At 40.1% G+C, this 15,884-nt stretch overlaps 1 protein-coding gene, 1 long non-coding RNA gene and 1 other non-coding gene across 5 annotated transcripts in view; 1 reads left to right on the top strand and 2 right to left on the bottom strand.

The window, feature by feature from the left end:
- The first annotated feature begins 531 nt into the window (after window positions 1-531).
- Window positions 532-13,739, top strand: METTL6 (methyltransferase 6, methylcytidine). 3 transcript variants are annotated; one of them, XM_025448707.3, is made up of 5 exons: window positions 532-756; window positions 1,618-1,749; window positions 5,130-5,300; window positions 11,984-12,125; window positions 13,430-13,739. In XM_025448707.3, exons 1-5 carry the CDS (start codon window positions 532-534, stop codon window positions 13,582-13,584), a joined length of 825 nt encoding a protein of 274 aa, XP_025304492.1. In that variant the 3' UTR covers window positions 13,585-13,739. The 3 variants fall into 3 exon arrangements, with proteins under 3 accessions (XP_025304492.1, XP_025304495.1, XP_025304494.1); XM_025448710.3 differs by lacking the exon at window positions 11,984-12,125; XM_025448709.3 differs by lacking the exon at window positions 1,618-1,749.
- The window catches only part of LOC125753383 (uncharacterized), a 31,435-nt gene continuing 16,588 nt past the window's right edge, over window positions 1,038-15,884 (bottom strand). The window contains exons 2-3 of the long non-coding RNA XR_007405082.1: window positions 13,878-13,929; window positions 1,038-1,443 (exon numbers count right to left, since the gene is read on the bottom strand). This is a non-coding gene — a long non-coding RNA (uncharacterized LOC125753383). The remainder of the gene's footprint in view (window positions 1,444-13,877; window positions 13,930-15,884) is intronic.
- Window positions 6,371-6,477, bottom strand: LOC112661237 (U6 spliceosomal RNA). The gene has a single exon (XR_003137543.1). It is a non-coding gene; the product is annotated as a U6 spliceosomal RNA (small nuclear RNA).

Here is a 15,884-nt window from a genome sequence, read left to right on the forward strand (position 1 = left end):
GACCGCCTGTCGCCACCTCGGGAAGCTCTCATGGTTGTTTTAAGTCGCCCCTCGTCGCGGGCACCGAAAACCGATGAGCGTCTTCTCCCTAAGGTTCCTCAGTCAGTCCTTGGGCCTGTCCTTTTTTAAAAAGCAAAGCGGTTTATAATAGTTGACTTGTGGTTCGGTGCGTGAGAGTCCTGGCCGTCTGTCTGAAGGTAGGGACTGCGTCTTGGTCTTTGTGACCGACCTCTTGTGTAGTGGGCCAGGTTGTGTCGAGTCAGCGTCTGAACTGTTTGGTGACAGAAATGTTCTAGAACCACCAACCCAGCGTCTTAAAAACTGTTCTAAAGCCACTAACGGAATCTCCTTTCTCCTGCACAAGGGCTCAGTGCTGCCTGAGAAATCCAATCAGGATTAATCCAATCTTGAGAAACTGCATCCGAAAAAACCCTGCCTCTGTATGTCTGCAATATCAGCTTGGAGTCCTCGGGTTCCTCAGGGATGGAGAGTCCTCAGCACTGTTAACAGTAATGCCTGTCAGTTGAGGAGATGGCTTCTTTGCAAAGAAAAGGGCTGCAGGCAAGGATTCTCAGCTCTGAAGAAGAGGAGAAATTGAAAAGAGATCAAGCTTTGGTGTCCGATTTTAAGCAGCAGAAACTGGAAAAAGAGGCTCAGAAGAACTGGGACCTTTTTTACAAAAGAAATAGTACTAACTTCTTCAAAGATAGACACTGGACCACCCGAGAGTTTGAGGATCTCAGATCCTGTAGAGAGGTAAACTAATATTGCACCTTATTTGAGTTGTTTTTCATTTAAAATGTGAAGAGGAGTGTTTCTTGCATTCCAGTGGGGTAGAGAATTTATGAAGCCTGTCAAAATGCTTTGTTCCCTGGAAACACACTGTTTGGTCTCAAACACAGTTTAGCATTTCCTGGGTTATATAATCTGTAGGAAAGAGAGCTTTAGGAGCCATTTTCGATTTTTCTTTCTTTCTTTTTTTTTAAGATTTTATTTATTTACTCATGTAAATACAGAGAGAGGCAGAGGGAGGAGAAGCAAGTTCCATGCAAGGAGCCCGATGCAGGACTCAATCCCAGGACTCCAGGATCACACCCTGAGCTGAAGGCAGATGCTCAACCACTGAGCCACCCAGACATCCCTATTTTCTATTTCTTCGTCTGAAAGTCGTAAATATTAATTTCATACTGGATGACTTCAGTGAGATTCAGATTCATAAGGATGATGAACACTTTACCATGGCCCCTTGTGTCCTAAGCCTTATCATAACACTGTTGAGGTAGGCATCCTGATTATCCCCACTTGTCCGGTAAAAGTGAAGCGCACAGCTGTGTAAGTGGTCTGGCAATAGAACACGAGTGAGGGGAGGAATCCAGATTTGAGTGCAAGCAGTTTAGTCCCAGAGCCTGTTCTGTTAGCCGTTGACACCATACCAAACTGCCCCTGTTGGATGACAAATGAGATATGAGTATTAGCTTTAAGTTATCAATTCATGGGTTTATTGTCGGTTCCCTGGGTCAGAGACCTTGTTTCTCCTGTCCTGAGGTGTATTCTTGTAGTTTGCTTTCTCTGTGATGCAGATGTAGCATGCTATGACTTTGGGTTCTGTTTCCTTAGTTTGAAGATCAAAAATTGACTATACTTGAAGCTGGCTGCGGTGTTGGGAACTGTTTATTCCCACTTTTGGAAGATCAGAATATCTTTGCTTATGCCTGTGATTTTTCTCCAAGAGCAGTTGAATATGTCAAGGTTGGTGCTCCATCCATATATTCTGTTGTGTTGCTCTTTTTCTTAGATTTCTCTGACCTCCCTTCTCTACTCATTTGCCTAATTCCAGTCCTCTCATTGAAGCTAACCAGCCGTGATCACTATGGATGTGTTTTTCCTATTTAATGCATATATAGTACATACAGAAAACATAGCTTTACTCAGAAAAGTAGAAGGAATTACCAAAATGACACTCATATACTTAAACCCAGATTTAATGATTGGCAGCATTTTGCCACATTTGCTTTATAGACATTTTTTTGCTGAACTATTTTAAGATTTTACTTATTTATGGGCAGATAGAGCAAAGCACAGGTGCATGCAAGAAGGGGGAGAGGCAGAGGGAAAGGGGGAGAGAGCATCTCAAGCAAACTCTATGCTGAGTGCAGCACACTATGAGGGGCTCCATCTCACAGCCCTGAGATCATGACCTGAGCTGAAATCAAGAGTTGGATGCCTGACTGAGCCACTCGGGTGCCTCTGCTGAACTATTTTAAATTATAGATGTCAATACACTTCCCTCCTAAATATGTCTGCGTACATATTCCAAAAAATAAGGCGCTTCTTTGTATGACTGCAATGCACTTAATTATATCTAACCAAATAACTATAATCCACTAAGGTACAGATTCAGATTTACCCAAGTAGTCCCAGGTATCTTTTATACCTGTATTTAGTCAAGGACTACATCTTGAACTTCTTAATGTACCTTAAATCTCCTTAACCTAAAACATTCCTGCCCTTTCCCTTGACCTTTTCCCCATTGGCATTGAGTTTTTGAAGGGCAAGCCATTTTCTGTAATACAGTCCCACGTTCCGAATTGGTCTGTTTCTTTATATCATTGTTAACTTGTTTCTTAATCTCCTGTTTTTCCTGTAAAGTAGAAGTTAGATTCCTATCACGTAAAATATATTTTTGGCAAAAAATACTATAATAGGTGATGGTGTATCTTTGTTATTATATCCTGTCAGGAGGCATTAACGTCTGGTAACCTCAGTATATACATCATGCTAGCTTTAGATTTGGTCACTGGGTTAAGGTAGTAACTTCCTAATTCCTACCTAAAAGATACTTCCTAAGGGGTACCAATATTTACCTTTTGCCATTAACAAATATGTGGGAGATACTTTGCCAAAAACCTAATTTTCCATCAGCCTTCCACAGTTTTAGCATCCATTAGAAGTTCTTTGTTGTTTTTAAAGATTTTATTTATTTTATTTTATTTTTTTATTTTTTTATTTTTTTGATTTTATTTATTTTAGAGAGAAAGTGTTGAGGGGATGGTGTGGGCAGAGGCAGATGGGGAAGGAGAGGGACAAGCAGACTCTGTGCTTAGCACAGAGCCAGTTGTAGGACTGATCCCACAATCCCTGAAGATCATGACCTGAGCCGAAATCAAGAGTCAGACTCTCTACTAACTGAGCCACCCAGGCATCCCTGGAAGTTTTTTTAATAGTAGTATCACGTTGCATCAGATGGAGCACCATCCTCTGTGTGAGAACCCCCTGGTGCTCCTGGAGGAGACCCCTACAAATGGGTGGGAATGCCCCTGTTACTTTAGCCCCCAGGGGCTTCACCCTGTAATGTCCACACTCAGTCTCCAGCAGTTTTATCAAATTTCTAGTTTTACTAGTCTGGAGGCTTCTGCCTCAGTAAGCAAATGCTTAGGTCCTGTCTCTCCCAGAAGGCCATTGTCTGTCTCCATATTTCAGGATGACTGGTGGTTCTTTGGGCTCTGTTCTGTGATGGACTCACAAAAACGTCATTACTTTGCTATCTATCCATCTTTTTTCTTACTGTAGGATGGGAGCTACCTTTTTATACCTCTATACATCTTTGAACTGAAACCGGAAGACCTTTAATTCATCTGGGTAACCAGTCTCTAACGGTGTAGAACTAGTTGTTCAAACACAGTAAATTGAATAAGAAATTCCTTTTTTTTCCCCTGATAATTGTTACTTTTATTATCTACTTTTTATATATACTTGTCATCTTTGTTACCTGTTTTTTTGTCATACGCAGTACTAAATTCCTCTGTATACGTGGGTCTGTCTGTTCTGCCTCAGTCATTTATTTGTCCCCCTTCAGACCTCATTGCTTTAGTATTACATTTTGTAAAATGTTTTGATGTCAGTCATGTAAATCCCCCTTCATTGTTCTTCAATTTAAAAATTGGCTATTCCTAAAGATTTGCTTCCAGATGAATTAAATTTGCCTTGTCAAGTTTCTAGAAATCCATTAGGATTCTGTTGAGAGTGCATTGGATTTAGAAGTGGAATTATAGGGAAGTCTGGGTGGCTCAGCAGTTAAGCGTCTGCCTTCAGCCCATGGCATGATCCTGGAGTCCTAGGATTGAGTTCCACATCGGGCTCCCTGCATGGAGCCTTCTTCTCCCTCTGCCTATGTCTCTGCCTCTCTCTATCTCTGTGTCGCGAATGAATGAATGAATAAATGAAATCTGTAAAAAAAAAAAAAAAAAGTGGAATTATAGATACAAATTGGTATCTTTTCAATATCGAATCTTCCCATCCAGTACCTTCGTATCTGTTTATTCAAGTCGTCATTCACACTAAAGAGAAAAATTTAATGTGTTTTTTTTTTTTAAGATTTTTATTTATTCATAGAGACACACAGAGAGAGAGAGGCAGAGACACAGGCAGAGGGAGAAGCAGGCTCCATGCAGGGAGCCTCCGATCCCGGGCCTCCAGGATCACACCCCAGGCTGCAGGCGGCGCTAAACCGCTGCGCCACAGGGGCTGCCCATTTAATGGGTTTTTATTATGCTCTTGTAACACCTTATACTTACTCTTTTTTTATGATACTTTTATATATTATCTTTTCTTGTAATGCTTTTAAACCACCATCCACAAAGTTGTGGTAAAAAAAAAGAAAGAAAGAAAAAGAAAAGTCAGGCTGCCTCAAGGGAAACTATGCCCTGAAGAACTGTGGGAACATCTCCATGAGTGGATTTGGAAGGACTTCTCAGAGGATTTAGGCATATAGTGGGTGAATCAAAGGATTAAGGAAGCACAGGTCAGTTTTGACTTTTCGTCCCTTTAGAGATACATGCTTCTAGAATGCTAAGTTTTGAATGTGACAGCTTGTGTCTCTCCTCAGTTAAAGATAATTTGTTAAAACGAAATCTTGATCCTCATAGCAATATTGAATATTACATGCTTTAGTGTGCAAATGGTGTATCACTCAGTTTTACCCAGTATCAAAGTGATTTTAATTTTTGTGCAGCAGTGCACAAGTGGAAATAGGATCTTTTATTTTTCTTCCTTTGGGTCTCCTTTTGATGCTTTATTTTTCTATGTGTGTCAACATGGATGTTGCATTAAAACTTTTTTTTCTCTTCTAGCAAAATCCTTTATATGACTCAGAAAGATGCAAGGTGTTCCAGTGTGATCTAACCAAAGATGACCTTCTGGAACATGTGCCCCCAGAATCTGTGGATGTTGTCATGTTGATATTTGTACTCTCTGCTGTTCACCCTGATAAGATGCACCTTGTCTTACAAAATATTTACCAGGTTAGTGATTTGGAGCCTAGAGGTTGGACATCCTGATCTTTTTGCTTACCTCCCTTCTGAGGCTCATGTCTGGAGTCAGAGTCTCCTCATTCTCACTAAGTATAGAACATGTAGTTGGGTATGGAAAGATATTCTTCTACATCAAACATTGACCCTAAATTCTGATTTGTCTGGTAGCCATCACTGCTCTTCAGATCTTGGCCATCCTTGGAACAAGGATGATTTTGCAATTATTTCGGCTCTCTGTGTGTAATAACATGCAGATATGCCCTGCTCTAAAGTGAAGGGAGGATATGGTTCAGTGGTCAAGAACCATCCAGCGCCAGAGTGCCTAGAGACAAAACCTGGCTTCCCTGTTTAAATAATTCCTTTACCTCCCTGAGCCTCAGTTTCATTACTTAAAGAATACTGAGCTACTAGATTGTACGAAATAGATGAGATATGTATAAAGTGTTGAGCACATTGCCTAGAACATGGTAAGTGTTCTTTAAAAGTCAGCCATTTTTACTATCATCATGGTTACTAGACTGAGGAGAACCCAAACAGCTCTGGCCATTACGAGGCTACTGTAGCATTGGGGAAGTAAAGGGACACTCTTAAGTCGTGTGATTCAAGAAAGACAAATCACCTCACCTTCCTTGGGCATCAGTTTCCTTGGCTGTAAAATGGGGATGTCTCTCAGTTACTGAGAGATATAGATGAGATCACGAATGAGGCTATTTTGTAAACTATAGTGGAATTTCTCTTATATCTACGGCAACAGTGTTATTCATTTAAAAATCAACTAATCAAGAAATCAAAAAAGGTACATTCACCTTAAACATTTTGTTTAATGAACACCCAATGCTCATCCCATCAAGTGCCTTCCTCAGTGCCTATCACCCAGTTACCCCATCTCTCCCACCCACCTCCCCGTCACTACCCTTTGTTCGTTTCTCAGAGTTAGGAGTCTCTCATGTTTTGTCGCCCTCTCTAATTTTTCTCACTCATTTTCCCTCCTTTCCCTTATAATCCCTTTCACTATTTCTTATATTTCTCGTATGAGTGAAACCATATGATGATTGTCCTCAAAAAATATGGAGCACTTCACGAATTTGCATGTCATCCATGCGCAGGGGCCATGCTAATCTTCTCTGTATCATTCCAATTTTAGTATATGTGCTGCCAAAGCGAGCACAGCATTTGGTTTCTTTAAAATTAGATCAGGGCAGCCCTGGTGGCGCAGCGGTTTGGCGCTGCCTGCAGCCCGGGGCGTGATCCTGGAGACCCCGGATCGAGTCCCACATCAGGCTCTCTGTATGATGCCTGCTTCTCCCTCTGCCTGTGTCTCTGCCTCTCTCTCTGTCTCTATGAATAAATAAATAAAATCTTTTAAAAAATAATAATAATAAAATAAAATTAGAGCAAAGGGTGCCTGGGTGGCTCATTCAGTTCAGTATCTGCCTTCAGGTCAGGTCATGATCCTGGCATCTAGCCCTGCATCAAGCTCTCCGCTCAGTGGGGAGTCTGTTTCTCCCTCTGCCCCCTCCCCCTACTCGTGTTCATGTGCTCTCTCTCAAATAAATAAACAATTTTGTAGTGGATCGAAGACTTAAAAACAAGTGGAAAGTAACGTGAGGGCAGAGTTGTTTTTTTGTTTTAAGATTTTATTTATTCATGAGAGACAGAGAGAGGCAGAGACACAGGCAGAGGTAGAAGCAGGCTCCATGCAGGGAGCCCGATGTGGGACCCAATCCCAGGTCTCCAGGATCACGCCCTGGACTGAAGGCAGGCGCTAAACCGCTGAGCCACCTGGGCTGTCTAAGGGCAGAGTTTTTATATTTTTACTCATATTTAGCCTTGATTCTCCCACAGCTAATTAAATAGCGGTTTGTTTAGTGCTTTTTTTAAATCAGTCTTTCCAAAAGTATTGAATGTACTTTTCATAGAAAATAAGAATGCTCATTATTTGCATATTGCATATTGCATATTGTTTATGTATTCCTATATAATTTTAAATCTAAGTACAGCTGGCATAAGTAAGTTTGGGAACCAACACAGCAGCTCACCCGGGAGCCATTAAAATGCGAGGGCATACAATCTAAACAGCCTGTAAGTCTCACCTGTTCAGTGAGTCAGGGGCTTCAGTCAGTCTGCTTTATGAAGGGAGAGAAGAACATTGAGCAAGTTGAAAAAATAGATGTTTTAAATGTTTTTTAAGTAGTAAGGTGGAAATTTCAAGACCTAGAAACCTGTTAGTAATTATTCTCACTTAGTATCTTAAGGAATTCAGATATTGCCATCTTGGTTTCAGCTCTCTGCTTATGAGGTTTTGTAAGGTTTTTTCCTCCTTCCTTCCCCATTCCCTGCCCATGGTATCTAAGCAGATGAGAAGGTAGCATGTACCCACAAATGGGCATGGACCTGAAGCTGGGTGAAGAGGGAAGAGAGGGCATCAGGGAAGAGATGGTAGGATCACCTGATTTGAAAATCCAGGTGAGGGCAAAGGATGAATAAAGATGGAGAACTACAGAAGAAGCTGGAAAGATGGTTGAGGGGGATGACCAGGGTGACTAGTATAAAATGAGAGACCAGAGGTATTACACTTTTTGGTGTTGACAAGACTTGAGGATATTACTATGGGAGTAAGTGGTTTAGAGGGTGGAGGACAGGGTCTTGGAAGAGAGAAGCTCAAGTCATTAAGAAGCCAGCATATTTGGAAGGATAATCTGCATATATTGAAATTGCTCAAAACTAATGAGTAGTATTGAGGATAGGATTAAAAACCAGAAGTTATATTCACTCATGAGACAGGGAAATGACCCTGGAACTAATAGATGACAATAACATTAAGGGATAAGATGAAATGATGTGATGACACATCATCGGATGCCAGGGGTTTTAGGGAGGAAAGAGAATACAGGAGAAAGTAGCATGAGAAGCATAGAGGACACTAACCTCATCTCCAAGCCCAATGGTACAAGGGTCAGTAAAGAGAACACAGCCCTAACTTGAGAGGTTGCAGGGAAAACAGAGTCCTCAGGGGACAGTTTGTTAGCACAGGAATCTGAAAGGAACATTCAGAAGAGATGGATACTAGTGATTGTACTGATGAGGGGTTTCAGGAATGGGGGAGAAGTAGGAGACAGGGACAGAACAAGAAGTATCTAGAACTTTATGGGGATGAGAGTGCCTACTATCAGTACTTCTTTTCAGAATTACTCTGGAGGTCCTAATCAGCTCAAAAAGAAGGGAAAAAGATAAGAGAAAACTATTTGCAGACCATTGTCTAATTAGAAAATATTAAAAGATGACAAAAGTATAAGATGAATGTAATGTACTTAAAATGTCACTTAGCTATACACCTATAAAAGAGTAACATGCATTGTACAATTTTACTTTTCCATTTAATATTACACATTTTATTTGTTTTTTTGTTTGATGTGGAGTTTTTTGGTAGGGTTTTTTTTTTTCCTGAGCAGTTTAACAAGCTGGTTCTAAGTTTACATGAAAGAAAAAAGGGTCAAAACACTCCTGAAGAAGAATGAGATGGGAAAAATTTATACTCTACCAGATATAAGGACTTACTACTGCTGCAGTAATTAAGACAGAATGGTATTGACAGAGGGACAGAAATAACGAATGTGATAGCTTAAAAACTAAACCTATGCATAAATAGAAATTTGCTGTATGATGGAGGTGATGATGAAGATCACTGGGAAAAGGATTGTTGAGTGAGTACTGCTGGGACCACTGGGTGTCTTTGCAGGAGAAAGCGAAATTGTCCTCACATCCTATATAAAAATCGTTCTCGGATCAAGACTTAAATGGAAAAGACAAATTTAAGTCTTTCAGAAGAAAATAAAAGAAAAAAATCTTTGTAACCTCTGACTGGGGAAAAGTTTCTCAAGACCCAAAGCATTCTAAGCATAAAGATGATCATAAGAGTAGGAGCTGCTGTCTTCAAGACCATATAATACAAAGGAATTTTAAAAACAACTTGGAGAAAGTAATTTAAAGTTTATACGACGAAAGATTAGTATCCAGAATATGTGAGGAATTCCCATCTAAGAAAGATAAGCAAATTAACAGAAGAATGGCAAACATGAATAGTTGTTTTATTGAAGAGAACACACATATGAAAAGATAACCTCAGTAACCCAGAAAATGTAAAATAAAACCCCAATGAGACACTGTTAGATTAACAAAATTAAGAAGTCTGACAAAGCTCAGTATTGATGGAGGATATGCCTATTCTTGATTTAAATGGAAAAGTAGAATATACTATCTACATTTTAATAATAAAATGCTATGTATATTTTTTGGGGTTGAGCTGTCTCAGTCCACACTTGGCCCCCATTATAACCTTTCTTTAGTAATTAATTCCATTTCAGCAATGCTTTCTATTTTTACCCCCTAATAGAAATCTTTTTTATGCTGATCCGGAATGAGTTTTTAGTGGATTGCATCTCTCTGCCATCATACATAGTCACATAGTGACTGGCTCATTAATTTCAAATCACGTGCTTCATCAGGAAATTACCAGAGGAGTAGCTAGCTATCTCTCAGCCTCTGATAATAGTAAGACACCCTTTGGGCAGCTCTGAGGCTTTGCACAAACAACCACAGTAATAAGCTGTTGTAAGGTAGATGTAATTACTATAGGATTTAAACTACCTAAGTGTAAAATGAAAGACAGCCTTAAAGTTGAATTCCCTCATTTTTGGAATAGAATGATGAAGTAAAAATAGACAAAACTTGTCATCAGAGGACTGGGTATTTGTATTCCAATGCCAACAGCTTGCCTGGAAACCTCAGGCAAGTCACCTCTACTCCGAGCCTTACCTACCCTACTTCTCAGAGTTAGAGAATGAAAGAACATGATGGTGAGAGTACAGTATCAAGATCAAAGAAGGCATTAGTATCAGACTTACTATTTTATGGACAAGAAGACACAGGGATGTAATTTGCTCAAGGTCATTCAACTAGTTATGGAAGAACTGGGATATGAATCAAGATTTCCAAATTCCTGAGTGTTTCTTTCCACAGTCCCAAGTAGCCCTTCCTTCCTTCTAGATTAAGAATAAGTCTTTTTTTATATAAACTAATTTTTTCAGAATTTCCCTTGCAATCATTCACATTTTTTTAAAACTTAGCATTTCAGACTAAGCTAAGGTAGGTGTATATATCCAAGAGGCTCTTTACAGACAAGTTTAAAATGCATGCTCATGTTGATAAGAATTTACTAAATGAAAAAAAAAAAGAATTTACTAAATGAGGAAATCTGCAGCACACTTGGAAGTATTAGGGACAATCTTTCATACTCTCTTCAGAAGAGAAAGTAGGTCAAACTGCGTCAGAAACCTATTATAATAGTTATGTCGTGTCTTAAAAATCATCTTACTGATGTGATGAATCAGAATAAGATTTAATAAAATTAGTGCCCCCCTTTAAAGTCCACTCATATTTGGTAGTGTTAATGCGGTTTGAAAGAATCTCATATAAAAAGCAAATGTCGGGCAGCCCCGGTGGCTCAGCGTTTAGCGCCGCCTGCAGCCCAGGGCGTGATCCTGGAGATCCTGGATCGAGTCCCACGTCGGGCTCTCTGCATGGAGCCTGCTTCTCCCTCTGCCTGTGTCTCTGCCTCTCTCTCTCTCTCTCTCTCTCTCTGTCTCTATGAATAAATAAATAAAATCTTTAAAAAAAAAATAAAATAAAAAGCAAATGTCAGTACGTACCACTTTCTATTCATTCTGAAAAGCATATGCTATTTGCTTTGCAAGATAGAGGCAATTATACCCACACCCTGCTGATCCACCTCCCAGTTTTTGAGACACCCATTCTGTGACACATCTCTGAAAGGCTTTAAGTGAGGGCTTCCTAGCTGGGCCTGTCACTGATCCCCGTCCCTACACTACTGCACTGGTCTGAGGATCTCCTATCAAAAAATGCAGCACATGGGAAGAATACTGTTACCCCCTCCCCTCTCTGTCTTGTTAGTAGTGTGAATGGAATTGGAATAACACCTCATCCAGGTCCAGGGCTAACAGATGTCTCTGATTCTATAATATGCTGCCTTTGATCCAAATGTGAGTCTTGACTCCCACACATACTAGCTGATGTGTGAATTGTGGAGAAATCACACTTATTTTTACCTGATGTCAATTTCCTCATCTCACATGAGGCAATCACTCCATCCTTCCTCCCTCCTATCTGAGAAACTACAGAGTGCTATTAGCTATCATTAGTATGGTGGGTAAGGTATGCATAGTTGTAGCACAGTGAACCCCATGTTGACACTCAGAATGAAGCCAGCCAGAATCATTAAGAAGATAAAAATAACATTTTTTTAAAGGGACAATTTAATCCAGGATCCTATACTAGGAGATGGCTAAAAATGTTGGGAGAACATGCTTTAAAGGAGCCAACACTATTTCTTTTAATATCATTAACATTTAATTGTATGACCCTGGACCTTGTAAGGGCTCAGGAGGTAACCCTTGAATATGTGGGGCCATGCAGGTGTTGCTATACCTTTGATTAAGGAGGATCTTTTTCCTTCATGCTTTGGGTGGTTCAGTCTGGTTTCTTTCATAATTATCACAGATGTAAGTTATTTTAATACCTGAATCAATCAGGTTTTGTTTTGAGTAGTTTTATTTGAGCCGTCAACGTGTTAAGTGCTACCTGCTTTTGTTTCATAGGTATTGAAACCAGGCAAAAGTGTCTTGTTTCGTGACTATGGGCTGTATGATCATGCCATGCTCAGGTTTAAAGCTGGCAGCAAACTTGGGGAAAACTTTTATGCTAGACAAGATGGAACAAGATCATATTTTTTTACTGATGGTAAGGTCAATAGAATTTGCTTTTATTTCTGTTTACTTGTTTGCATTATCATTGTGGTTCTGGGTGGGAATGGGAGCAACAACACGTAGCACATGCACAAGGTCCTGGCTGGAACAGTCTCCAGTACACACCACTTAGCCAGCACCAGGGATGATAGGGACATAGCTATGACCGTGGTGAGCTCTCAAGCCTCCTCTGGTCACAGTATCTAGTTAATGAACCTGGGTTAATGGACAGCCTCTGACATGCCACATGTATAACCTACCAGGAACTGTGCTGGAAAAGGGGGAGGGCAAATCAGGATCTTCACTTTGTTCAGGCATGAATAAAACAAGGCTGGCTCAGTCGGAGGAGCATGCAGCTCTTGATCTCAAGGTTGTGAGTTTGAGCCCCACGTTGGGTGTAGAGATTACTTTTTTGAAAAGAAAAAGGTAAATAAACTTAAAAAAATAACATGTGTACAAGTAGGACTGTATAATGCCTGGAGGTTACCTTCCCAGGTCACAAAGGCAAGACATTTTTCTCTATAAAGGTTTTAAGTAAACAAGTTTGCTATAAAGGGGTCTTAAACATTTGTACATCTTGCAATGAAATATTCTTTTGTGTTTAAAATGAAATAAAAAATGAGTGGCCTTAAAATTTTTTAAAAATGAGTGATTACCTTTATGACTGCGAAGTTAAAAATGTCAGGTGAAAATTAAAAATTTGTTTTAATGTTTCTGATTTCATGAAATCTGAGTAAACCAATTGTAAATAACTGAGAAGACACATTGAGGTCTACAGAGTGCTTCAGAACACATTCTTCAGAGTAATGCTCTAAGAGTCTTATTTTTACTATGTAGCCATTCTATTTGATTTTAGACAATAGTGATGTATTACTTGGGTTCAATTTTCCTGAGGGTGTATCACCAAAAAGTGACGGTTTTCCCCAGTCTGGTCACAGATTTTCCTCCATCATGTTAGGCTAGATGAAGTACTTGATACAAATATACTGACACGTGAAAACTTGGTATAAATCTAGCCAGTTTGGAATTTTGTTTCTTTTCACTTGGACTTTTGTATTTGAGGACTCACAATAATAGGGCAAGGTGGACTCCAGGTTTTCCTTCAACTTTTCTGGACCAGTTATTTAGTTAAGGTTTTCTATCTGAGTGTAAGATGACAAGTAGGAATGTCACTTTCCAAAACAAAACCATCTAGAAATTATAGCATGAAATATCCCAGTGAGCACCCCCTCTTTACCACTGCAGAGCAAATGTAGTAGTATCGAGGCCTTGAGCATTGTTGATCTGCTTGCCTTACAGAATTCCTGGCTCGGCTCTTTACGGACACAGGTTACGAAGAAGTGGTGAATGAGTATGTGTTTCGTGAGACGGTGAACAAAAAAGAAGGCCTGTGTGTGCCAAGGGTTTTCCTTCAGAGCAAATTCCGAAAGTGTCCTAAGAACCCAACTCCATGACCATGGGCTGGGTCACAAATTGTGACCTTTCATGAGGTTGACATTTGTGCCTCCGCTTGAAGAGGAAAGGTTAAAGCCACTATTTTGTATATTTTTATATCTCAACCTTTTAAAATGAGTATATATAATTTTTATATTAAAAAATAGCAAGCGTGTGTGTGTGTGTGTGTGTTATTGAAATACAAATAAAATTGCCAGGCCTGAAAAAGTTTTATGGTATAATGTAATATAACCATGCTGTCTGACTAAAATTCCACCAAGGGGAATGCATAAGCACTTACAGAGATCCTTACCGTCACTCCTGTGATTCTGTAAATGTGCCTCTAGGCAGCATGTCAGGCAATCCTGTGGAAAAAGGAGGCCAAATAGACAAAAATAACACATTCAGATGTATTTTTAGCCTGAAGGAAAGTTCTTTTTTCTTTTTCCAGCGTCTCTCACTTGCCTATTTCTCTCTGCTTCAGTTCATTTATACATATGCCTCTTCAAGACCAGTGTTTCACAAATACAGCTTTTGCTATGACGCAGGAACCTACCATGGCTCCCTGCCTAATTCTTGAAACTCTAATTGAGCCAGGCCCTGGCCACACTCTCCAGGGAGAGAGGGGAAGGCCAACACCTGTCCTCCCCATCCACCTGATGTAGCTTCTCTAGGAGTGCCACAGATGGATTGTCCTCATAAAGGAAAAGCTGCAGAGTGTTCACTTGGAATATTTTAAGTTGGCCTAATGACATACCTACCTTGGATACTGAGCAAGGTGACCTCTCAGTGGCCCACTTTTAAAATACACTGGTTGTGAAATCTACTTAAATGAATGACATGATGTAATCCATCAGTTTAAGCTATGAGACAATGGACTGGATTAAGAAAAATAAGGCTGAACCTAACAAAAGCATGGCATAAGTCCCACTGCCTCTGTGTCCTCCTGTCGATTCTCCCCAGGCAAGTCTCTATTATTTGCATCACAGGTTAAGAGTAGAGCAGCAGGGATTTCCACAGTTTCGGTGCCCAGGGACCCAGGAAAGCAAAGCCACAGTTCAGTAGCAAAACTCAAACAGCATTTGTTGAATCATAGTATAAAGAATCCACCAATATTACCTTGTCTTCATAGACAGAAAACTGCTCCAGAAAGACAGTACTAGTGAACTGTGTACATGCCATAGTGTAGTATGGGTATATAGTTTATATCTGATATATATATTATACCACACAATATATATCCCGTACTGTACCATGTAGTACGAGGTACTTTGGAGTTTTTGGTATATACTACATTCTTTAGTGCTAATGAAATTGTATCATGATTTGGAGTTTGGAAAGCAGGGTTCGAGTGCAGGACTTATGCCACACAAGTCCTCAGCTTCTTGGAGCCTCAGCTTTTACATCCCTAAGGCTGAGCTCCTGGGGCCTACAGCACAGGGCTGCTGCTAACACTAAATGAAATTCACTTGGGAGTGCTTTGTTTACTAAAAAGTCCCGGCTAACTGCTAGTACTCTCTATTAGTTTGCATTCCCCGCCCCCCAGCACCCAAGAAAATAACCTCTCCCGTTAGGAAATCCTAATTCCTCTTCCAGAAGGCTGTTATTTTAAATCTTGGGTTCCTCAAGAGAGCTTGGGATTTGGATGTGCCGCCGCAAGGTGGCGCTAGATGCTCAATAATCCCACTGGCCTTTGCTCCCATTTTAGTCATGGGTCTAGCATGTTCATTTTTATTGTCATTGGAAAGGAAGGAAAATGCTTACAAATGTACTTTCTAGGTCAACTTTATCTCCTAAGGTCAATTTTGGCCTCGCTGTGAAGATGAGAAGTAAAGATACCTCTATCCAACGTTCAGTCTACTTTACCTACAGAAGGTAGTTTGCTTTCAACTGAATTTGTGTAACATTTTTAGACAATAGGCTCTGAGTATGCCTGCAATGCCCCCGTCCCTCTCTCATTCCTGAATGGTTCTGTGGATTCATTTTTACTGTTGCTAGGGATTAAGGCAAAGCAAAAGAAGGGACTGCAGCATGGATACTGTTTGCCTCACACATTCATAGTTATCTTTGACAGCATTTGGTTTCCTATTTCACAGTAGTCAAGCAAGGAAGAGAAAATTGTGAAATAAATCATGTGCACCAAGAGAGCGAAGCAGGACCATGTCTGCTGTCGGGAAGCAAACATTTAATATAAACTTAAATAGGCTCTCCTCCTGAAACCAAATATTCCATTAAAAATAAAATTAGCTATGTTCATTTTTCTGCCCTCCTCACACCTGGGGCATTTCATTAGATAGTGTTCCACAAATACCCACTCGAG

The sequence above is a fragment of the Canis lupus genome, chromosome 23 (genome assembly GCF_003254725.2).
Source record: "Canis lupus dingo isolate Sandy chromosome 23, ASM325472v2, whole genome shotgun sequence".
In the NCBI taxonomy this organism is placed as follows: Eukaryota; Metazoa; Chordata; class Mammalia; order Carnivora; family Canidae; genus Canis; species Canis lupus.